At 43.1% G+C, this 25,988-nt stretch overlaps 1 protein-coding gene across 2 annotated transcripts in view; it reads right to left on the reverse strand.

Annotated features, from left to right (window-relative positions):
• RIOK2 (RIO kinase 2) overlaps positions 1-25,988 on the reverse strand; it is a 143,051-nt gene that overhangs the window by 111,874 nt on the left and 5,189 nt on the right. For both annotated transcript variants that reach the window (XM_085632541.1, XM_085632540.1), the window contains one exon: positions 5,619-5,757. In XM_085632541.1, coding sequence (XP_085488667.1) covers positions 5,619-5,757 — 139 coding nt within the window. The remainder of the gene's footprint in view (positions 1-5,618; positions 5,758-25,988) is intronic.

Raw genomic sequence — 25,988 nt, forward strand, 5'->3', positions numbered from 1 at the left:
TGTCATTGGGGATCCTTTTTCTACCTTGTGCCATGGAACGCTGCCCACCTTCTGATAAACACACTCACCCACACGCTACAGAAAGGTACACTTTTCAAATGCAGCTATACGCTGCAGCTAACTAACATCCCATGAGAGGGCTTGTTAAAAGAAAATGAAATACGGAATAGCAGAAACGTTCATCGATTCCCCTTTTAATCCAAACTTGTGACCACACACTGTAAAGCCCAGAATGGTGGAAGCCAAAACACCGTCAGTCATCAAATGACAAGGCCATGAAAGTTTACATGGCTAACATAGCATCTACTCCGAGTATAGTGCTTACATCATAACCAAAGGGTAAGGCAAGATTTTCCTTAAAGGACCTCAGAAACAGGAACATGCTACTAAGAAAACAGGATTTGATTTCTGTGGCATATGGACTTCCATTTGGAGCAGAGGTTGATAGGATATACAAATGCGAAATCTAAATGGTTCATAAAGAGCTCATGATGGGCTGTAAATCAAGAGTGATTGCGCTGATGAGAGTGTAAGCAGTAAAACACCTAACTGATCGACTAAAACTTTGAGACGGGAAGCGTTTTCAGTGAACGTACTGAGCAGTTGTAGCATATGCCAAACATTGCATACCTGATGTTTAAAGTCTGTTTAAGGTGATGAATTATGAAGTTGGCAGTTGAAGCATATGCTAAACATTGTATGATTTTTTTGCTCTGTTTAAGTTGATGAATTATGAAGTGGCAGAATCTAGCTGGATGTTCGGTCTGCAGTGATTGTAACAAAAACAAAGTCATGGAAAGAATTCTTCAATTATTCTCAACCACTGGTCGCTCAGTCCGCACTCTAGTCCATAATTTTTTACCCACTGTGCCACACTAAACAAATATCAGCCTCATTCCTGCTCTGATAGGAATGGTCCAGCCCGAGCTGCCGGGATACGTTACCTCCAGCACAGGACCCATGCCTGGACATAACCATCACACTTGGGCATCTACTGCAACAAAATGATGAAAGGAATGCATTAATATAGCTTTACAGCCTGCCATAGCGGTCTATACCATTAAAGGCCCGCTCCAGCGTTCGGCGAGGATCTTTGACAAAGGAGCCAGGCTTCAATGGCCAGTATAGCCCAGCTGCGACGGGCTATAAGGCTATTAGAACATTTTGCCAAATCAGGGCAGAATGTGCTAATTAGCAAAAAAGGGCCTCAGGGAGCCCAATGGAGCTGAAATCATGAGGCCTTTGTTCACAGCGGTTGCTGTGAAAGAGAAACCGTGTAATGTTTTTGCTCCGGGCTTCTACCAGCCATTAGAAGCCCAAAGCACTCCATTGTCGACATTCCAATGTTCTAATTAACATTATGCACTGGCATGGATTCAGGCCACATCACAGTTCATTGTTTTTCACCTATTGTACCATTCTATACAGAGATCAGTCAAATGCAGTTCAGCCTTGGTCCTGCCCCAATGGGACAAAACTAGCCTAAACGGTCAGTATGGAGGGGCCCTGGCTAGGCAGTTCAGGCTGGACTTCTAAACCTGATTTGGCGTCACACGTTCAGCCAGCATACAGGGCAAGATCATTTTGGCATACCAATCAGTCCTTTTCCCCTTGAAAAGTGCCTTGCAAAAATGTGATCAATTCAACAATGACTGAGATTTCGGATTGTCTCATGAAACTAGTTTTTAAAGTAAATATTCAGAGTACCAATCTCAGTTCATATCCTAGCAACTAACATACACTCAAAGAAATGTAGTGCTTCAAATCCACATAAATTCGAGCTGCACATTGAACTTAAAGTTAAACAAAGCGAAAGGGCACAGATTCTTAACCACACATTTTCGTTTTATCGGAAAAGCATAGAATTTATTTGCCACACTGTTGGAAAAGGCCCTTTTTGCAGGGTTATCCCCAAACTTTTTACTTCTTCCTTCTACTAGTTTTTCCTGACCTGTTTCTGTTGGTTTTACTCTGGGCACTTTATCACTGTTAATCAATGCTAACATGCATATGCACCCTATGAGAATTTGTATTATGGATTGGTGTTTCCATGATTGGCATATTTGATTTACTGGTAAGCCCCTCGTAAAGGGCACGGAGTGTGCCAGGGCCTGTAAATCAAATGCTACTAGTGGGCCTGCAGCACGGATTGTGCCACTCATGAGTAGCCCTGAAAAGGTTACTCAGACCTGCCACTGCAGAGTCTGCACACAGTTTGTAACTGCCATGTCGACTTGGCAAGTGCACCCACTTGCCAAGCACTAACCTTCCCTTTTCTTACATTTGAGTCACCCCTAAGGTAGGCCCAAGGTACAGTGTATGTGGGCAGGGTACAGTGTATGTGAAAGGTAGGACACGCATTGATGTGTGTGACATGTCCTGGTAGTGAATTATAGTGCTTTAGTTTTTCACTATTGGAAGGCTTTCTGGCCCATAGGAAAGCATGAGAGTGAATTTATAACATCTTATAAATATAACTTAACATTGGGACCAGACAGGAAAATAAAGTTTAGTATGCTTGAACTCAGAAACTAAAGACCCACCTTTTTAGTAAAGGTGATTTTTACATTCTGTGTGTGAAGATACCACTTTTAGAAAGTAGGTCTTTTCTTGCTTGGCCATCCAGTGTGCCTCTGCTAGGATGAGTATTGACTGTCTGGTTTTTGGTGTGACAGGGGCTGGGGATGTGCAGTGGCTCTAGAGAGTCTGGATGAGTCAGGGCTGGGCTGAATAGACCTGGGCTGCATTCAGAGTAGTGGGAGGAGTTGTCACTAGCACCTGAATAGGCCCGGCCTGCATTTAGAGTGGTGGGAGGAGATTTCCCTTGCACCTGAATAGGCCCTGTCTACCTTGGACAATGCTGTCTCCACCTTCTGCTGGGAAGCTGGGCCAGAGAGGCCCAAACTGGTTTGGACTAAGCAGAGACACTCTCTGCCTGAGAGAACAAAGGACTTTGAGGTATCAATACTGGGTCCCAGAACTTTTTTGGACCAAGAAGACTGCCAAAAAAAAGAGCTGGAGAAGCTATGAGGAGGAACTAACACTTTGCTATGTGCTTTGCTGTGTTGGCCTGCAGTGGCTGCTTCTGTCTGAGCAGTGAAAGGACTGGACTTGAACTTTCTGCAATCTCTTTTTGTGAGTTTCTCCAAGGGCTTGACGTAAAGCTTGCCCCCTGTTCAAGAAGTCTCAGGAACAGCAAAGACTTCAAGTTCTTCTGCCCTCAGCACTGGGGACTGTGTGTTTTGTCCTGCAACAGAAGAAAAAGCAACCCAACGCCATATACGACGCTGCTGCCTACTCAAGTGTCCTGAAGGCACCGTAGAGGACACCGCTGCAACGCAGCCCCGCAACCCTTGTCTCACCGATGACGCCTGCTGATGCCGCCACCGAGCCACTACTTCCACCGCGACCTGTGGGCATCGCACTCCGCACAGCCTCGCTTTACGACGCTGCAGCTTCACGCCGAAATCGACGCCACTGCTTGCCCCTTGGTTCGAGGGCACCGCTCGCAAAGTTACACAATGCACCGCCCTCATCCCGCACCATTGGCCTACTGACGCTGGCGCCAGCGACTCAGGTTCATCAGCGGACGACAGCGCTTCAGCAACGCCACCGCCGCTGTTTGCACTGTGACCCGCCAGCACCGCGACGAGCACCGCATCACTTTCCACCGGGACCCTGGTCTCATAGACAATGCCATCTGACGCGGCCATCGAGCTGCTGCTCGTACCACGTCCTGAGGGCATCGCACGCCGCACTGCTGCACTTCGCACCGCAGCACCAGACGCCAGTGCTCCTGACTTCAACCGGGAGGAGTTCGATCTGTAATGATTGTGATTTCGAGGGCCTGACGACTCCTGCACCAACCTCTGGAACGGATGCCTGCGGACGCCGTGCTTTTGGAAGCTCAACGAGAGGTGACAGACGCCCTGCATTTCTAAAGGTACTGTTTTGTGGGTCTGCCCGACACCGTAGCTGGCCCACGACGCCGCGGTCAGACAGAACTGTTTGGATTTGTTTGTTCACGACACCGTGATAGCACCGGATGGAGCTATCAACTTCAAGGAACTTTATTTCAAGATTATTTTGGTAACTGAAGATTTCTAAGTACTGTATTATGGATTTTTATTGTTTTTGGTCTTGTCTTAATTATATAAAAATATTGGATATTTTTCTAAACTGGTGTGGTGTCCATTTGTAGTTCTTACACTGTATTACTGTTGGTTATGTGCAAATGCTTTACACACTGCCTCTAAGATAAGCCGGACTGCTTGTGTCAAGCTACCAAGTGGGTGAGCAGGGGTTGTTTTAGGAGTGTAACTCCCTTATCCTGACTAGAAGGAAGGGTCCTTTCTTGGACAAGGTTCAAATCACTGCCAACTAGCGACCCCCATGCACGGATAAGGTAGGCATAACAAGTGAGTTGAAGAAATGTATTTTTGAGAATGAGTTGGGAAACTGGTTTTATATCACAAGTGCACTTGAGCAATGACAAAATCCTCGTGTTGTATTTCTTTCATATTTCAAAGCATATAAATTAGAAAAATAAGCATGTAACCTTTGAATTCCAGACTGACATCAAATTCCATGTGACACTGTATAGTTTATTTATTTGGTTTCAGTATGTCATAACTTAGCAGAGCCAAGCACTAGGTTGTATTCCTTCCAAGAGAGGTCTTCGCAGTGCATATGAATGGATAACTACACAGGAAAAAGCTGTGCTTTTGGTTTGAGGTTTTTTGCAAGAACAATAGAGACAAAGGATTTGTTTTTGAGTTACATAAAGAGGATACATTCAACTTCTTGGCAATAATACAGCTGCACACCGTGAAAGACTGTTATATGGACATGAGGTGAATGCACAATTTGTGCACAAGTAAAACCTGGTTTTAGGATGGTTGAATAGGCAGAATAGAGGTACAGCCGTTATAAGGAATATAGTGGTTTGCCAGCAACACAGGATAAATTAGAGTATTTTGCATGTTTGAGTCATATAAGCTTTTAGATTTATTATTGCGTTTCCGGTTTATATTTGTATTAAAAAAAAAAAAAAATCTTTTTCGACTAAGAGAATATTTGTACCTGAATTACTTATTTAGAGAGGACATACTTTGTAACAGGAATGCATTCTAGGGTCAGGTCTTGATCGAATTAAAACGCGACAATGATGGGAGAATTATCTAAAACAAACAGAGCTAGAGCAACAATTTGAAGGAAATGCCTCAATGACCAAGGGAATTTGATTGGGTCAAGTGCAGCTAAGTCATAGGATATGAGATAAGTATTTATTTCTGCCTTTTGCACATACCAAATCTTATTCCCACATCTTATGGGTCACCATAGCGCCATAGTTGGTGCAAGAAGATATATTTATAAAGGTTATCAGTCAAAGTATTTCTTAAAACGGGTGTTCAGATTTTCTAGTACAGTTTTGTGCATTTTTGCTACATTCCTGACCTCAGAGATTTTAAGGTATCTTCATGCATTTTCAGTCTTCAATCCCAGTACAAGACTCCACCAAGACAAGAACCAACATCCGAATACCCAGTTGCATCAAAGAAATGTCAGTGAACTTCTGCAAAAGCTCATGCATACCAGAACAAAGAGATGAAACTTACATTTTGAGCGTTCATATGCCAACAGCTTGTGCTTCACCAGTTCTCGCAAAACCTTATTGCAGCCACCGTGTTTCAGGCTAGCGATGGAGGCTGTCAAGCTGGCTGGAACTATTTCATGATTCTTCATGCCCATTTCAATCTAAGGAAAAGAAAGGGAGTGCTAGAGCTGGTAAACTGTTTTTGAACAACACATAGGACCAGGGAGGAAACCCTACTATAACCAACCTCATCTATGTATGATCCAAACAAAAAGTACAATAGTGCAGTACAAAAACCTCTACATGTATGTTCATGTGTATATGGTATTTCTAAAGCACAAACTAGCAGTACAAAGTGAAAGACAAGCATAAAGTCAACTAGGGATAGGCGGACTAGCTGGGTTATCGGCAGTTAATTCTTTGTAATGTAGTCTTCAACTCTTTCATAAACTGCAGCAACGTCGGTCAGTCCTGATGAATATGGGGTTGTTGTTCCAGATCCGGAGGGAAAAGGCCTGCTGCATTGTTCTTTTCTTGTAAACACTTCTTAGTCTGCAGTCTGATTGTGTTCTGGCTGCAACTGTGCTGACAGCTGCAGAGATGGCGAGCTTGTCTGCAAGGTAAGCACTGGTGTGAGTCGTGATTACTTTATAAATGATGCAGCTGGTTTTGAAGATGGTGCAGACCGGCAAGGCAAACCAATATTTATTCCATCAGGATGGTGGTGATGTGATCATATTTCCTATGCCTTGGATGAAAAGTGCTGTGGCATGTCTGATCAGGGCCAGACTGGGTACCCAAAACAGCTCAGGCAACTATCATCAGACCAGCCTCCATACTGTGCAGAACGAGTGAGCCTAGCCACTACAAAGATGGCCTTTGGGGGATTCCGTCCCCCCCAAGAACATTTGAGGAAAAATTGTGAATTCTACGACACATTTGTCATTATACATTCAATTGTAATAGCTTTTAAAGCGTAGTAAATGATTACCTTACTGTGCATCAGGATATGAGAATCTTTGTTGGGGCAACAATTCCCTTACTATCACCCTCCAATAGCGCCTCTCATCTTTCCATAGCAGCTCGCTCACATATATTTAGTTTGTTTTAAAGCACCTCTCCTGCCATTGCATGGTGTCGAAGCACTTTACATCAGACCCACATACAGAAACAGTGCATCATACATGTGTAAATCAGTGTATAGAGGAGGTTACATAAGGCAAAGGGTACTACAAGGTGTAGGATTCACATGTCATCCATAGTGGTAAGCATTTAAGAGTGCTCGGTCTGGAGAAACACAAACTTGGGATGCAGAACATAACACAATGGTTAGGGTTGGCTTTAATAATAAGAATGTATTTCTACCCAAACAACCCTTTTTTAGCAACATCAACATCAGGATAATGAAAGACTGGGAAAGCAACTTTTTAACCTGTACCATGCAGCTTGCATGCAGCTGTTTGATGGCATTTCATAGCTCACTGTGCTAGATTATGATTTTAACTTATGAATTCCACATGAACAAAAGAATCTATGACAAAAACAGTAACCCAGTGAGCCATGCACATAAAATACTGTTCAATGATATGCATGGTACACATTGTTTTTGTAGCAGGAATATTAACCTTCTGTGCTACCTTAGAGGAGTCAAAACTGCCACTAGACAAAAGTCTTCACTCTCAAGCAGGTACATTGATCACCAGAGTTATCTTGACCCTTTTACTTTTGCTCGAAAACTGCTGGATATACAAGGAACTTTTCAGTGCTTTTAAAACTGCTGCATTGCCATAAACTGGCCACGAACCTTCCAGTCTCCGCGGGAAACGCCTGATGCCCAGTACGGCTAGTCCGGACTTGTGTCTGAGGCCCCTAAGTGGTACCAGTGGGGAGTCTGAAAAACCATAGAGCAGGGCGTTACCTCCATCCAGATAAAAGAGTACTAGGGCAGGAACATAAGTTCAGATGTCACTTTATCAAAGAAATGGCGTGAGTTTCTCTAAAGGAGAGATCTGGTACCAGGGTATTTTTGTTGTATTGGCAATGTGTTCCTTGGGGGTGAGGTTGGTGCTGAGGGTCAAACCAAGTGACTTGGAAATAAGTGAAAGTTGGGGTCTGAGGCCATCAAGGTTGATGTCAATGAGCCAGGTTAGTACTGTTTCATGTTTTTTTGTTCTTGGCAAATAACATTAATTCTGTCTTGGTAGGGTTGAGCTTCAGGGAGGGGCTGTACATCCAGGTCGGAGTGAAGTGCAGTATTTGAAGAGCTGGAAGTCTGAAGTAGGGAAGACTTTCAAGCAGAGTTTTGTATCATACTCCCTAATAAATGTGGGTTGTTTGATGACTTTCAATGACTTATTGAAGGTTGCAAAAGTATTCAGATATGAAACACGATTCTTTCTCAATGTATAAAAAATGAGAAAATATAACTGGCCCTTCATTTGCAGAAACCAAGGGCCATATTTATGGCAAGGTAATGCAACAAGTCACCTTGCTGCGCTGCGTTACACGGAAAGGGCAGGAATGGGCCATAAGAAGAAGGATCCAAGGCATTCCTGTCCTTGTCCCTGCACTGGCGGCCTTTTGGCTGCCTAGCACCAATGCAGGCACCCTTGCACCATGGTGCAGACAGGATTGTTTGTGACCAGGAAGGAACCCCTTCCTGCACAAAAAACAATCCTGAGAGGCAAAGTCCTCTTTCTATATGTGCTGCAGAAAAATTAAGCTATTTCTCCTCGTTTCGCCTCACCTGGGGAGACGTATCTTTTTTGTGCATTTTCAGGTTTACCAGTTCTGGGAAATCTGGGAATGCATCGAAAATCATGAGAGTTGTGTGGGATCACCCACACGGTGCCCAAAGAATGCCTCCCTGGTGCAGAGTAAGGCAACGTAGCGATTTGTGCTGGGTTGCTTTAGTCGAGATTTATGAAGCCTCTCATTGCCATGCAAGGTGGCCTTGCGTGGCTTCAAAAATCGTTTTTGTGGTGCTTCACTCTTGCACCAGGTTGCGTGGTGCGAGAGTGGCGCAAGGGGGCTTGTAAATATGCCCCCAAGTACATTACAAACAGAGGCTAAACATCATATGGTTACTGCAAGACACTGAGAAATGCTATGATCATACAGATGCGTGAGGCCCTGTCTAAGGGCATTATACTCAAATGAGACTTGCTTTTACCTTTATGTGTGTACCCAGGTTGATGCTATGCTATTTCCTATAATCAGTGGGCAAAAAGGAAACTACAATACATCAAACCATGCTTTACTAGAATAATTGAATCGAAGAGTTGTGCCACCTGGAGGCCAAAAGGAGAACACCACCTGCTGTTATGAACCTACTGGATTGTACAAATTGTGTGGCAACATTACTTTATTATTACAAGTATGTTCTATAATCAGAGCAGGCATGTAATAAAAAAAACGGACATATTATATAGGCTTATAATTTTACCAACCTTTATCTCTAGTCATTAAACTTACACAGGAGAAAATGTAATTAATAAAAACAAAACCATTGACGCTTGTGAAGAAAATGTAGATATTGTTAAATACAGAAGAAGAGCTAATTACAAGGATTTCAACACTTCCCCAGTATCTATATCTTCTATCATAACTTGCCTACTGCATCCAAGTAAAGACTGAGTCTTCTTACTCCACTGGTGCATCTAATAATGTACATGCATTTTCAAAATGTGCTTTTTAAAACACTGGTCTTCGTGCACTCCTAAAAAGATGTGTGCTAGTTCCCTGGTGCAACCACTTGTATGCTGCCTAGAGCTTATCAAAGGGTACATGAATAAACTAACTATACCATTTTTCTTTCATAGAAGACATGTTAAACAGAAGAAACATTAGTGTAGTGTACTCATTAGCTTAATGAATTTAATCAAATGCTTTAACTTCTCGAATGCTACTGAGAGGAAATTATGGTTAAACACCCCAGAGGTTAAGGGAAGATCTGGTGCAAAACCTGGAATTGTGTTAAAAAAGCCTGTTTGCTTAGTTACAGATTGTTGAAAAATCAGGTGCTTTATGTAATATATCAATGGATACCAAGCCATCTAACTGATCCTCAGTCCTGATGATGATCCCTTATCGTTACACGATCGAAACGTCGTTGACATACACTCTGACCCGTTACACTATGCTTTGTAGTATTTTTGATTTGGGTGCAGTAGTGTTTTGCTTTTAATAAGAAGTGACCTAAAGGTTTTATATTAATGTTAGTGACTCTCTGCTTGCCTGTATATGTCTATATGTTTTTTGTTGTCAGTTTTTAACACCTGATTTTCTGTGCATTATGTTTTTTTGTTTTAGTTCATTGTTTTTTTTGCTCTATTCAGCTTTGGTTTTTTAAATTATTCCAGCTGGGGTTATTCAATTTTTGGTTTGAATTGTAGTAATGAAATTGAAAACTCTGATCATTGAATCCGTTTATGGAACTGATTTTTGTATCTAGAACGACTGTATTTTGTTATGGGGCCGTTGTCTCTAGTGTTAAAAATGGAACAGACTGAAAGTAATGCTGTTTTGAGGGACTGCATGTCACAAGTCTAATTTCAAACAAGTCCCATTTACCTTTGCATCCTTCTGAGGTCAATATAAGAACTATTACATTTAATTAGGTAACAAACGCCCTTGATTTACAGCTCATAGAGACAGCACAATTGCAAATAGTCACTAATGCTGGAAGTATTTTCCAAATTACTACTTAGAGAAGAGTGCACATGAACTTTAAAGTCTTCTTGGAAGGCAAAAGGACTCTCAACATTTTCTATTTATCATTAAAGTAGTTCAGCATGGCCTCTTAGACCTGCTGGGGGTGTGCTTTGTTGCAGCCTTTGTCTGCAAGTGTTAGCTTTGTCCACTGGAGCAGACACCAGCCACCAATACTAATCAAGATTTTCCATCTGGCATGTGTGGATGACTATGGTTGCTGTTCAATCTGTGTTTTGAATAATCCCAATTGAGGTTGCTCAAAACAGGTTAATGGTATTGTGACCTTGAGTCAAAGAATGCCAGTATAGGGTGTGAAAATGGGTTGCACGTGTCCACATGTGATCTCATCTAGCCTTGTGTGTGCAGTCTATGAATCCATACGCTGTGGGAAATCCCAAGCTAGCAGACTGCAGGAGGGGCAGTCGTGGGTGATTCGACCGTATGAATTTCTTTTAAGTCTGCATGGTGGTCACCCATCCTTTAACGTGCGTTTGCGTGCCTCTGCATGTGCACCACTTGATTTATACTCTTAGGCCTCCCTTCTGCCGTTTACAAATACATAAGATCACTTTGAGGGGTATTCATGTTGTGATCCATCTTTTGGACCTAGTTTGTTTTTCCAAGAGCTGGTGGGACATGCATAGCCCCAGGAAAGGTATCCTGTTTGTATCAATCTCATAAACAACCACTGTGTTGAAGGTCAAATGTTTGGTCAGGAAGTCCGTGCAGGAAGGGTAACCTAAAATCTAATCAGAGCAGTTATTTAGCCAACTTGTATAGTATAAATAAACACTGGAGCTAACAGGTTATACTGGATAAAATGGGATGCGAAGCTATACAATGCACTATAGTATACTTTTTTTGTTTTTTTACCGTCAAACCTCGTCTTCAGGCTACATTGCTAATGAATTCGTGACATTTCAGAGGTTCTATAGGGTTGGGGGACCATGAAATGCCTCAATGAGCAAATTGTGGCCTCAAACTGAGACACAGCAACTTACGATAAATAGCTATTTAATTATTCAAAGCTAGATAGCATTAGAAACACATACAGAAAAGAAAACTAGGTTCCTGTAGACCGAATAGTCTTGAAAGTAGGACTGCAAATAGGCTGAAAAGAGCAGCACTGGATACATTGGGGAACAAAGCTATTTCAGGCGTTTCTGCACTAGAACGTCACTGATTTATTCATAGTGCTAAAGGTAGATCTTAAAAGTGCCATAAGGTTCAGTGCACCTAAGTTTCCAAAAGAAGTGTGAGGGAAAAGGGTGGTGTGGAAGACTTGAAGGAGGAAAGTAAGCAGTAGGAAAGGAACAAAGGGAAGAGGAGGAGAAGTCATGTAACATAAGAGGACATATGGTGAGGGAGAAGGGCACACGATGTTATGTCACACTGGGTTGCTTTAACCATGGTGGTAAGTTTTCTTGACAGTGTCCCTTATATGGTATCCTCTAGGAATGCAATTGTCTCTTGGCATTTGAACAATGCTAAAATAATTTTCCCATTTAATATGAAGGTTGTAGGGATGAGTGACACTCTTCAAACTTAAAGCTTGTGAACGATCAAAGCAATTCTAAAACAGGGAACAAGGTAAAAAAGAGAGAAAACTTCACTTATTGTTGCCCTCACCGCCATCCTGATAGGCCATGTCATCTCAAGGAGGCAGAGTAAATGAGGCCATGAGCATTCAACATACTAACTAGCCATATGCAAAACATCCAGGGTCGATAGGACCTCTTGCAATTCAACAGACTGCAAATCCCTACGTAGAGAAAAACGATCTGGTACATTCGTAGAAAACTCACCAAAGCACTGATAAATCTCAGAACTGGAAAATGAAAACCTTTGGCCAAAGATACAGTTTAATTTTCAGAGCAGTGCAGGGTGGTTAGTTGTGGTTCACAAAGGAGTGGGGGGGGGGGGGTCTGAGACCTGCAAGGGTTGACTCCCCAATTTAATACTAATCACAGAAAATAGAAACCCTCGGGTCTACAAGTTTAACAAGAGTAAGAACGACTATCCGAGAAGGTATCTCAGCATTCCCTAAGGGGTCCCTTTAGGATGAAATCCCTCCCCCACCAAAAGGTGGCATGCTTCATTATTAGGATTCTCCTCGTACCGGGATACCTAGTCCCAGCACAGGCTACAACCCCCTCACCGAGAGGGAGGAGCTCAGGGATGTTTTGTTTCTAATTTGAGGTATACTAAATACCACAAAGATGAGGCACAAATCAGGTTAGGTGAGATGCAGCACAAGAAAAATGTGGATAATTATTAAAGAGTAAAACTGGCTACCGGGTACATAATATACCTTTATCCACATGTCCCAGGGCAGGATAAACAAGCACTGGCATAGCCAATAGGTCTCGCCTTTGGGACCTTATACGTGTCAAGCCATGCAACAATTGATGTTGTTACACCAAGGATTTTGTGCTGCATAACTAAATGCTTGTATATTCTGAAAGGCAAGACGTATTGGCTATGGCAATGTTTTTATAGCATAACTGTTTCTAAACACCTCTACAAAGTAATGAATTGTGTGCTATTAAAAAATCTTGTTCTAGCTTTTTTGCTTAAAAAGCAAAACGTGGAACAGCTTTACAATTAGTTTTAATGCAAAAGTAGCCTGAATGCTAAAAATACAAAATGTACCTTCTGAGCAATGTGCAGTAATATTTTTTTAGCATACATATAACACCCAATTAGAGCCTGGTAGTTTGGATTTTATTTTTGTGCTATTGGCATTGTTAACGTGTTGTTTTTTTGGCACTTATAAGTGTGTAACCAAAGATATTGGCAATGGTTTATCCAGGAATAACTGACAAATGTTTGTTAGTTTAAATTTTATTGCAAGAATTTTTAGTTAACATTTTTAGTACTTTAAAGTAAGTTCGAGGGGAAAAAAAAATATTTATGATGTACATGTATACATGTTTTATAAATATATTCATTCTGTTGCAATATCTTAATATTTTTGTAATAATGCCATTGCAAAATATTACTTCACATGTCTGCGGTAAATATGGCATAAGTGCATTGGATAAGTCTTCCACATCTGTATTGATCATAAACCAGTCTATTAGAAGTTAATTGCTAATATCCATAGATTGATAGGTTTCAGTATTGTGCACTTGTGTTGTTATTGTAGATGGCCCCAGAAATCTGTGCACAGGCAGCAGCCACAGGTTCAAATGAAAGCAGGGCTGACTAAGTTTAATCTTTCCTATAACTTGTGCTAGGAGAGAGCACTTGTTTATATGATGTGTGTAGAGAGCAGCCCCTGTTTTAATGTATTATACAAAAACATGTTAGCAGATACTTATGAGAAAATACGAATATTTTTAGTGCAGCTGCTAGATATGTAGAACAGTTATTGGCAGAGATCAACAAGCCACAAAAACAGATGGCCCCAGAAATCTGTGCGCACTCAGCAGCCACAGGTTCAAATTAAAGCAGGGCTGACTAAGTTTCATCCTTCCCATAACTTGAGAAGAAAGGCAGCATGTGCTAGGAGAGAGCGCTTGTTTATATGGTGTGTGTAGAGAGCAGCCACTGTTTAAATGTGAATTGATAATGTGCACCGGTAACGTTATAAAAATAAATGCAAACAAATAAAACCAGTGTAGGCACGAGGAGATAAAGTGATTGTTATTGGCAGTGATCAACAAGCCTCAAACTTGGTTAGGTGGAGACGGTTAACAAGGGAGGCCGAGGGCGAGACAGGCAGGGGAGAGCGAGTAAACAAAGATAAAGAAGCGGGCGCGACCACGCTAATTAAAAACATATGGCCCCAGAAATCTGTGCGCACACAGCAGCCACAGGTTCAAATGAAAGCAGGACTGACTTTAAGTTTCATCCTTCCTATAACTTGAGAAGAGAGGCAGCATGTGCTAGGAGAGAGCGCTTGTTTATATGGTGTATGTAGAGAGCAGCCCCTGTTTTAATGTATTATACAAAAATACATGCTAGCAGATACTTTTTTTTTTTTTAAAGTACAGCTGCTAGATATGTAGCACAGCAATTGGCAGAGATCCAAAAGCCACAAATTTGTTTAAAAGCAACCAGTTGACAAGGGAGGGTGAGGGTGAGGCTGGCAGTGGAAGGGAAAGTAAAGAAATATAAACAAGCGCGTGCGGCCACGTTCATTACAAAACAGATGACACCTGCGTGCCGCTGCTTGCTCCCGCAAGGTGGTTGCCACCACAAGCACGTGTGCTTGAAAAGTGCAGACCGATTACTAAAGGTCATCTCCTAGAGCAGCGCATGCACGCTGCACTAGGCTTGACCTAAAAACAGGGCGCTGGCAGGGATAACACATACCTTCGGTTAGTGACGATAGTGGTCTACAAGTTTCAGCCTACTGACCCTCTCTAGAGATGTTGTGGCTTTCGTCCGGACCAACCTGTGCTGCTGCTAAGTGAATTAGTGTGTCCACGTACCAGTGTAGTACAAAGTGACACAAACAATAACAGATATTCAACAAGCATTGGCATAGCCAATAGGTCTCTCTTTTGGGACCTTATAAGTACTTAGTTATGCAGCACAATATCCTTGGTGCAACAACATCAACTGTTGCATGGCTAAACACTTATAAGGTCCCAAAGGCGAGACCTATTGGCTATGTCAATGCTTGTCATAGCTCCATTCACCCCGGGGCCTAATGGAACAACATATCACAGGAGAATCAAAATCCTAGGGGTAAAAAGTAATAGCATAGTCTGAAAGTACTGCTGGCAAACATCATCTGAACCACTCTGTTTGCGGAAGTGGCAGAATTTCTTTGCTTTAGGGAGTTCATGCTGAAATTGCATAAAACTACTTCTGAATCCGACCCACGATTGTAAATGTAAGCTCAGAATAACATGGGCAGAAATACAGAATTTATTAATGCCCAAGACTAATGTATCATCTAAATAAACAGGTATAAGCAAACCATCTATTGTCTTTGTAAAGTGAAATGTGACAAACCCCAGAAGAGCCTCAAAGGCAGGTTAACCTCAGAATTTCAAATTATGCTCTGCACATTGACAGGTTTCATGAGCCAATTTACCAATTTGTTGAAACAGGCTTATGGGCTTACCTAGTCTTGTTGTTATGAAAGAAGTGAGTGGTAACTTAATTACTGCACATCTCTCCAGATAACACCGGCTTTCAAGAAAAGAGGTCATTGCGCAGAACATCTCAAAATATTGTGAATATTTTCTGGTGGAAAAAGGATGATGGAAACCTAATGTAAACAAATGCATGGAAATTGTACTTGCTACTTTAGTTGTTTTAATTGCATATACTTCTGTAGACTTCTCTTCTACTTTATGACTCTGGAAGACTTTTCTGACACGAAAAAGGCGTTTTGTAAATAGAAAAAAGGTTCCTTGTGGTCACACAGCTTGTGATTTTGCAAATTACAGGCTTTGCAACTGCAAAATCCAGTTGTACATGAGACTCTTTGTTCCCAGATCCGGCAAGGAAGTAGACAGAATCCACTAGGGTCCCTGAACCATATCTTCCGGTTACCCAACAATTTCCTCCATCTGTCTAAAAATGGTGGAGCAGCCAGTTGGGCAAAGAACCCCATAGTATGTGCAAGGTGCCGACAGACGTATGAACCAATAGGCATAAAATCAGCAGGGCAACCCCGCCCCAGACGCACGATGTTCCTACAGTGCAGCGAGGCCAATCATTCCACTTAGTATTAAAAGCGCCAAAGGGTGTGTTGGGTGGTAGGTCAATATTCAGCAAAGTAACAAAGTCCCTGACGCATAGTGTAACGCCAAGCATAAAGGAAAAAGCTTACCTTCACAGTGCAGAAGACGCGAAAGACGGCATGATAACCGGCAAGGAACTTGCGGAATGTACTACGCCATTATTTCAAGCCGGCAGAAATCCATGTTCAATGTGTAGTGACGTCACAAGCGCGTCACGAACAAGAATCGAAAAGGGACCAAATAAGAAATAAAAAAGCTCTGTTGTCAGAACGGCCATCTTCTAAGATCACAAATATTATCTGACGAAAACCAAAAAGAATTATACCACGAGCATATTCGAGATGTGGTCAACTGTGAAGAAACAATTCTTCTGAGCAGAATAACCAGCAAGATATCCGGCAAGAAAGCTTACGGAATATACTGCGCCATTGTTTAAAACCAGCAGGAATCTACGTGGAAGCATCGTTTTGTAACAAGCGAGTAAAACGAGGAGAGGATGAGGCAGCAGGGGGGAGGGTAGACGAGGGGGCCTGCGCCTGTTTCCCTTGCGGGAGCAAGCAGGAACCATCTGTTCAAAGCACGCTCCCGCAAGGGAATCGCCAAACGTGCACGCGTTGCCATTGAAAGCAATGCAATGCGTGCACGTTTTTGGGGCAAAAAGCGAATCGATTACTAAAAGTCTCTCCTATGTAGCGCATGCACGCTGCATAGGCGAGTCCCAAAAAGAGCTTGAGTATCTCAAAACAAGGAAAACAAGCATTGGTATAGCCAATAGGTCTCGCCTTTGGGACCTTACAAGTGTTTAGCCATGCAACAGTTAATGTTGTTGCACCAAGGATATTGTGCTGCATAACTAAATACTTATAAGGTCCCAAAAGCGAGACCTATTGGCTATGCCAATGCTTGTTTTTCAACATTGGCTCACGTTTGCAGGAAAAAAGGATCCGCTGTTAATTGCATAATAAAGGAGATGCAGATTTCTGAGAACATTATGAGTCACTATGCATAATGAAGCCTTATTAGCATCCTCGTGATTATCATAATTTAATCATTAGGACACAAAATTCACCTAGTCCCCCTGTAAGTATTCACATCAGATGTTATTTTTTAAATTATTAATTGTGTTAATGTTGCCATTATAAATACACTGCAGGCTGATGACTTAACAGCGTAGTCATTTTTACTGATGGATAAACATTAAGGCACCTCAACAGTTCCAATTTGAATCTCTCAGAGCTTTTTTCGTCGCCTTTTAACCCCTTCCTCGGTCATGAGCCACGGTTGCGCTGTGCTCATGACGGAGTGGTTCCGTCATGCTGTGGCCGTTGGCGGCCGCTCCGCCCACACGGCGCTAATTCCCAGCCTGTGCGGGCGATTAGCGCAGTGGGCGGAGACGTGATGGAACCACTCCGTCATGAGCACAGCTCAACCGTGACTCGTGACGGAGTGGTTCCGTCACGAGCACAGCGCCACCACGCTGCCCCCAAACCCCCCCCCAGCGCCGCGGCGGAATTCCTGCCGCGGCGAAGGGGTTAAACTAGATACTGTTGTGTTCTGATTTACTTAGACTGAGCCCCTGGGGCCACCGTACTAAAGCCATCGTTTTGATTGAAAAGCAACATGTATTTACTAGAAACCGGGACGCACCAGCGCTAATTGCGTTTCCTGCCTCTGTGTGCCTTCGGTTTAAGCAAATTAATCTCGGGTGAGTTACCGCTTTTCTTCTAAGGGGCACCTGCACTTGTCTTAGTGATTTCTGTAAATCAAAACATGTTGAACCTTTAAAGCAGTGGGAATAAGGATGTGTAGACAAGGGGGACTGCCGAACGGATTAACAGAGCATCTCACCGCTTGTAATGCCAGGACATGGACTCACGCCTAATTACAGGGGAGGGATATTTGAAGACATTCCACTGAAGGAGGCCTACTATGCCTCTTCAGTAATCCTGAAAAGAGAGCCGAGCCAATCCATGCGTTTTGAGGCAAAGTGACACCCTCCCTGTAGCTCCAATGATGTTCAGAGATCTCTCAGCCTGCGATGCGATCGACTCTTACGCTGTCAGAGTCACCTGTCTCCAGCTGAGACCACTTCTGAGCCGAATGTGAATGAGGCGCTTGACTGGTGTGCGCGCAGTCCTATTAGGATAAGTGACATGTCGCTCACTTCCAGCTCAGGCGCCCCGGAGATTGCCATAGCTTTAAAAAAACAAGAAGACCGTGAAAGGCGCAGCCGCAAAAGTAAACGCCATCTGTTTCCAATTAACGCGACCGCGAGACAGGCAAATGTAAACAAGCGGGGCCGCGATAATTGGAAACAGATGGCACCCCTGTTCGCTCCCGAGACACATAGGCTATGGGAGGGGACATTTAGAGCTAAGGTGGGACATACCCGAGCCTTTGGCCATTTGCGTGCTTTCTTTTGTGGAAGCCTTACGCAAATGGCCAATCAAATGCGTGGCCGGGAAAAAAAACATGAGGAAACAAGCATTGGCATAGCCAATAGGTCTCGCCTTTGGGACCTTATAAGTGTTTAGCCATGCAACAGTTGCATAACTAAATACTTATAAGGTCCCAAAAGCGAGACCTATTGGCTATGCAAAGCGGCCGTGTGGCCGCGAAAGTGAAAGTAATCGCGGTAAAACGCAGCGCGCGCGCCCGCGCACATGCACTGTAGCCCTAGGCTGGCCTGGTAGCACTTTTTGGAGCCCTCTCAATAAGTCTTGCCAGACCAGCGCATGCGCTGGGTCAGGCGAGACCTAAAAAGGTGTGAGATGGAAGTCCTTACTAGAAGCCTCGCAGGGCAGCGCATGCACGTTGGCTCAGGCGAGACCTAAATAGATAAAGATAGAGGATACAAAACCAGTGATCCTTATTCTGTCCTTGGGGTGTTTTGCAGGGGATTCACTGGTAACATCCATATGTTGCGCGAGAACAGACCTCACCTTAACCTGGCATACAGCTCAGGAGAAGCACCGCTCTCGCAGTCGGTACCCCAGGCGCTGTGATCTGCTGCCGGAAGGAAAGAGCATGGTGGTTAGTTCCCATGGGTGAAGGTGTCAATGAGCAGAAGCTGTACCCACAATCATAAGAGCACCTATCCTTTTAGGCCGAATGACAAATTCCAAAGCTGCCTATTTGGGGGGAGAGGGGGACCATTGGGATTTTTGCCCTAATACTCATACTTCTCGAATGATATGCATTCTCCTTTATAGACAATCAACAGTGGAGGGTAACAGTCCTGCTCTTCTGAGTAAAAAGCTACCTCAAGTTTTCAAAATTACAATAAGGCTACGCTATCGCCCCCTCCATTGCCCATTTTCGAATTTTCCCTTCACCTCCTGTTAGAGTACCTCCTATATAACTTTCTTAGAAAAGCAATCCACTGGCCCAGGAAACATGTTTACTTACATCCCCATTCCCGCAGACCCCCAAATCAGCTCAATTACATTATGCTCCTGTCTTTCTGTCAAGACTTCTTCCATCATCCAACTTGTGCTGGCATCATAAGATGACCTCTTAACATTGCAACTTTGCACGTTTACTTGTGAATGTTGCCTTGTGTCAAGATCTTTTGTTAGCTATGTTGCACACTGTCTATATATATTGATTTACATATCTACTTGCAAGAAGCAAACATCAACATGAAATAGTAAATATTGCACAGAAAGTAACATGCATTCAGCTTTAAAAGCATTCAATATAATAAACAGGTGTGTTATTAAACTTTTGAGAAAGCTCATGAGGCAAGCAGAGTATTGGAGATTGTCTGGGAGAGAGTTAAACTTGTGAACACCCAGATAAAACGTCATTAGTATGTTTTTTCCCTTTTACAGGGTCAGGATTTCTACTATCAGGTGTGTTTTGCTAATTCATTCTCTCACAATTGTGATCTCGTCAGAGAAGTAGAGAGGTTGGTAGAGATTAAGGGGCATATTATCAAGCATGGAGTTAAAATTATCGCCCCTTTAGCGGCGTTAAACTGCCTCTAAAGCGGCGATAATGGGCTTGATAATATGCACTTGAGAATTCCAATAGAAGCCCATATTGTCACCAAAACATGGGCTTCTATGGGAATTCTCAAGGGCATATTATCAAGTCCATTATCGCTGCTTTAGCGGCAGTTTTATACCGCTAAAGCGGCGATAATTTTAACTCCGTTTCTTGATAATATGCCCCTTAATGTATTATATGTGATGCAAACATTTTAGTTTTGGCATCAATGTAATTGCCTGTTTTTGAGAAAGGAAAAGAGCCAGTTCAGATTGGAAGCATCCCTTCTAATTGGCTTCAAAGAAATGTAAAACAAGCATTGGCATAGCCAATAGGTCTCGCCTTTGGAACCTTATAAGTATTTAGTTATGCAGTACAATATCCTTGGTGCAGCAACATCAACTGTTGCATGGCTAAACACCTATAAGGTCCCAAAGGCGAGACCTATTGGCTATGCCAATGCTTGTTTAAAATTGCCTCCAGCACCTCACGTAGCACTATCTTCTTACGCAGTGCACTCAACTCCCATCTCATTCACTCTATGGATCCCTTGTCCCTCTCACCGTTGCAAACAGAGTCTTTCTTTCCTAGAACGGCCACTGCAGCAAACTATCAATTACTAAATATGTGAAAGATCTTCCAGTTCATCATGTTTCAAACAGCCAAAGCACTAGACAATTCGCTAATACTTGGGGACCTGGGTTGCATTAGTCAAATAAGCAATTAGGATAGCACTTCTCCTCCAATAATCTTGTTTAACTTCGAATGAAAATGTTGAAAGGTCGGAATTTTATTTGTTCGCCACCTTTGAAGAATTAAAGATCTTGCTCGCAACGTCACTATGTACATTCTTTTTTTTTTCTCTTTCTTGTAAGCCTGGTCGAAATTTGGTTCAGAGCACCATTGCTCAGTAGTGATAGTTGCACCATCATGTCAAAAACTCCTAGCATGCCACAAATCGTCATCATTAGGGCCATTATTTTTATAGGACAAGCAATATGCTAGCGAGAGAGGACACTATCATGTAAAGAGTGCTCGAAAAATGCTTCAAGCTATAACCATTATTTCATAGGTTGGTCCTATCAAGTCAGAGATGACCTCTGTATCTTAGGGAGACGGATTACCATGAACCATGGGTGGCATAATGTGCTAGGGTAAATTGGCCACCATGGATAGAGGAGGCACCACAGTAGACATACACACAAAATCTCACATGCATACACAGTGACCCCAGCCACTATACTGCAATTAAGAGACCTTCTTACCCCCTCACTTGCAAAGATATGGGCCAAATACACTACTGACAGGATGATGATCATATAAAAGACAAATGTGCTCAGCACAGACGTCATGAACGCAACCAAACTGCCTGACACCTTGCACTATTAATAACACTGAACAATACTATCTGCATCACAAAGTCATCCTTGTATTCTCCAATTTTTCTGCACCATTTTCACAAATTACCTTTTGTAGATCTCAATAAAGACTGGCGTCCAACTCCCAGTAAAATCTGCACTCCGGGAACACTCTGTGGGATCACCTTCTCTAGAAGGGGACCGACCCTCTCACAGATTCTTAGAAGATAGTTTGCAGGAATGTGCCAAAATGACAAAAACAAATTGAGATAGATTTATGTTCAAAATCTTCAACTTGTACAGTTCGTACAGCCACTTGCTATACAAATATTAGCAGCAGTCACTTTGTGTCATCTCCTACCTGTTTAATCATCTGAATATGAACGTGGTGAACTACTCAACAGCACTAACAATGTCTTCATGAAAACCAAGAAATAGCAGAGTGTTCAAATATATCAAAATGCATGGCAAAGGAGCCAGACAACTTAACAAGGATGTCAATTTCAATGTAAGGAATGCAGATTCATAACTATCAACAAATATTGTATTGCTGAACAGTATGTATCTAGAAATATCCACTGACAGCAAACCGGCAATTATAGCTCTCTTAAACATAAACAATTAGAAAACGTTAATCATTTGTTTTCTCCAAACTACAAATAAAACGAATTCCGATAGCCAAAATGTGTTTTTTTCCCATTTCTTCAAAAAAAAAAAAAAGTAACAGCTATTATCGAAAATAAATAATTCTGCACAAAGATATGTACAGTGTGAGGATTGACGATCAAAAGCCATATCACTGTGGTCACGTATAGAATCATAATTTGTGGCCCCGGTTTTGGCCATCTGACCTCAAAACGCGACTTCACAGGTTTTAACGAGGGTAGAGCACGGATATCAGTTAGAGATCAAACTGGTAATTTATTTTCTACATACAACGCACTACACTTTGTTAAAAAGTCGCATAGCGCTGTTCTATTCTGGCAAGGCCGTCAAACAGCAATGGAAGCACTAACATTACTTTGCACAGTGTACCCGGCTCTTCTGTCGGAGCCTCTCGGGAGAATTATCCATCTTTGTGCGAGTTTTCCCGGCATGTTAACCAGATTCAGAATGTTAACATGTAAGACTGCACTCCGGCCTAAAATGATACTGGCAGTTGCTGAGAAAGTTTTTCATCACGATGGTTGTCTTCAGTTTGCATGTTCACCATGCTTTTAATGATTTTGCCATGGATTAGAAGCCTCAACACAGATCCTAAACTCGTTAAGGTCCAAGACTGGGCTTGTTTTAAGGAGCAAAAAAAATAGGAGTTTTGAGTTATGGAAAAAAAAGATGCCTTATGAGACTATTTTTAGATCAACAACGTGAGGAATCCTATGGAGTACACACTTCTCAGCTCTCAATGCCAGACAAGGTCTTATGCCACTCTGTGCATGAAACCACCATCTGCACCACACCAGACATGAATCTTCCAAATCTCTCCCTGTTGCAACAAATGCAAGCGACAAGGCATCCGTCCTAAATTCACCTCCTGCACCAAAGTGCAGGCAGGGAATTCAAAATTTGCGAACATACGTGACAAGAATTTTCAATTCTATTAAGAACACGGAGGCGAGGATTATGCTTCTCAATTTTCTTTACTGAAAATTCTCAGCAGCCAATCATATAAAGCAAAAAACAAATACACTACAATACCCATAAACACCACTGGGTATCATGTGGCAACCATAGAGTAGACCCCTATATAAGGAATACAAGAGAATACCACATCCTCTTTCTTTGTGTGAAAATAAACAGTTAAGTCCAATAACAATCATAAACATATGTTGACATCCGGAATCAGCTGAAAGGCAGAACCAAAGCATGGAAGGAAATCCGTACGCCAACGGGCAGTAACGAGACCTGAAGCCAGATTCAATGGAACAGCTCCCTCATGAAGAGACTTGAAAAACTCCACAAACGAAGAAGATCAGCAACTTATTTGAGATCAGAACCTTAAATGGAAAGACAAAGCCGTAATACCACACTCCCATTAAGAGGGACTCATAGTAAAAAGGGAAGGGCAAAAAACAGCATGATCACACAATGTAATATACAAACAGCGTGATATCAGAAATACAATACTGAATCATGGGTGGGATAATCCTCGCCTCCGTGTCCTTAATAGAATTGAAAATTCTTGTCACGTATATTCGCAAATTTTTAATTCTATGTCAGGACCGGAGGCTCCGATTATGCTTGTTCAAGGTTGCACCACCACAACAGATGCAACATTTACAATTGGTTTATAATAAAAAGTTTTAAATGTAGAGTCAGATGACCAATCAGATGCATTCATAATGTCTAATAAACCGACTCCTACAGAAAAGGCTTTGGGTGCCATAGCACCACGAGCAGAATGAGCACCAAATTTTGAAACATCAATACCAGCTTCACCCATGAGCCAACACACCCATCTTGCTAGGGTAGCTGGGGTCACTGGGCGAAAAGGTTTCTGTAAAGCTATCAACAATTGACCCCCCATATCTTGGCGAAAACCTGCAGTACTTACCTGAAAATCCCGGATACATTGTACCACACATAGTTTATGATTATCAGGAGAAACAGGATAGGTGACAGAAGAGATGTAGTGCGTCTGGTGACCGAGAAAGTAACACCCTCCGGAGAAAACCTACGACCCGCTAGGTCAAGAGCGCGGATATCAGACACTCGCTTGCAGGACACTAGACAAAGCAGCATAGTTAGCTTGGCAGAAAGTTGTTTACGAGACAGAAACTGATTATCCGGCCAGGCGTCCAAGAAACGCAAGACAGTGGAAACATCCCAAAGCTCCGAATACTTAGAACAAGGTGGTTTCACCAACCGAATACCTCTGAGATGTTAATTATTGACAGTGCGATAGGCAAGGCCCGAAGCAGCAATGGATGCAAGAAAGTTCACTACCATGGAGACATCTGCCGTAGAGGGATCCACCTACCATTGAGAGCACCAATCACACCATCGTTTCCAGGCTGTGGCATAACGCTTGGGTGTGTTGGGCGACCAAGCCTCACTGATAAATCTGGCAGCGTCTTGCGAAAGGCCTGGGACTTTCCAGCGATCCCCGAAATTCGCCAAGCGATCAGCAAGAGTTGGCCGGATGTTATCAGAGGGTGAGGGGAGTTGAGAGGGTCCAGCAACAGATTCCACCGTAGGGGAAGAAGAAGAGGAACCGCACATAACCTCTCCAGAAGTACTGGGAACCACGCCTGAGCCCTCCAAAGAGGAGAGACCAGAATCAACTCCGACTGATAACATTTGGTCTGGGCCAGGACCCTGGGAATCATTACAAACGGAGGAAATGCATAACAGACACGGAGGCCACACCTGAAGAAAAGCATCCGTTGCAAGTGCCTCCGGATCGGGACACGACAGGTGAAGAATACTGGAAGCTGTGTGTTGAGGCGGGAGGCAAAAAGATTGTTCGACAAGTACCCCATGTGTGGTTCAACAACCGGAACACTCGAGGGTGAAGCCTCCAATCGCTGAAATCCCGACGATGTCGGAAATTCCAATCGGCAACCTGGTTGCTGTACCCTAGAAGATACTCTGCCACTACAAACAGTTTGTTTTGAAGGCAAAAGTGCCAAAAATCCTTGGCAATCTCCGCCAGACGTCGGGACCATGTCCCGCCCAATTTGTTCACATAACGAACCGCTGACACATCATCCATGCGGAGAAGAATGCAACAATTCGTCTGACGTGGCGAGAGGCAGCGAATCACAAAGGATCCTGTCTGAAGTTCCAGGCAATTGATGTGGAGATTCAATTCCTCCGGAGACCAATGGCCGCCCGTGGATACCGGACCGCAACGGGCTCCCCAACCCCACCGACTGGCATCGGATTCGATCACCACCTCTGGAGTGGTGCCGAATAGGGCTCGACCGTTCCACGACTCCATGTGCTCTAGCCACCACAACATCTCCCACCTCGCTTCCTCCAAGAGAGTAATCTGATCGGAATACCAGAGGCCTTTCTGGAGATGGCGTATCTTGAGCCTTTGAAGCGCACGATAATGAAGGGGACCCGGGAAGATCGCTTGGATAGAGGAAGCTAACAAACAGACGATCCGGGCTACAGATCTCAAGGACACAATATGCTTGTGCAAAATCAACCTCAACTCTCTCTTGAGCGATCTGATCTCCTGATTGGGCAAGAGGAGTTGACAAGTAAGGGAGTCTACTAGAAAACCCAGGAACTCGACAGACTGAGACGGAATCAACACCCATTTCTGAGGGTTGACCAAGAAGCCCAGATTCTGCAACAGATCCACTGTTCAAGCAAGATGTTCCATGACTAGACGAGAACACAGACACATGATGAGAATATCGTCCAAATAAATGTTGAGGCGAACCCCCCGGGCTCGAAGAAGTTCGACCACAGGCCTCAGAAGTTTAGTGAAGCACCAAGGTGCGGACGAGAGGCCGAAAGGAAGGACTTTGTACTCGTACCAGACTCCCTGCCATTGGAATTGAAGAAAACAACGATGAGGTCTGTAAATGGGCACTGACAGATAGGCATCTTTCAGATCCAAGCGGACCATCCAGTCCCCTTCCTTAAGATGATCGCGGAGAAGATGGATTC

This window comes from Triturus cristatus, chromosome 2_1 (assembly GCF_964204655.1).
Source record: "Triturus cristatus chromosome 2_1, aTriCri1.1, whole genome shotgun sequence".
Classification (NCBI taxonomy): domain Eukaryota; kingdom Metazoa; phylum Chordata; class Amphibia; order Caudata; family Salamandridae; genus Triturus; species Triturus cristatus.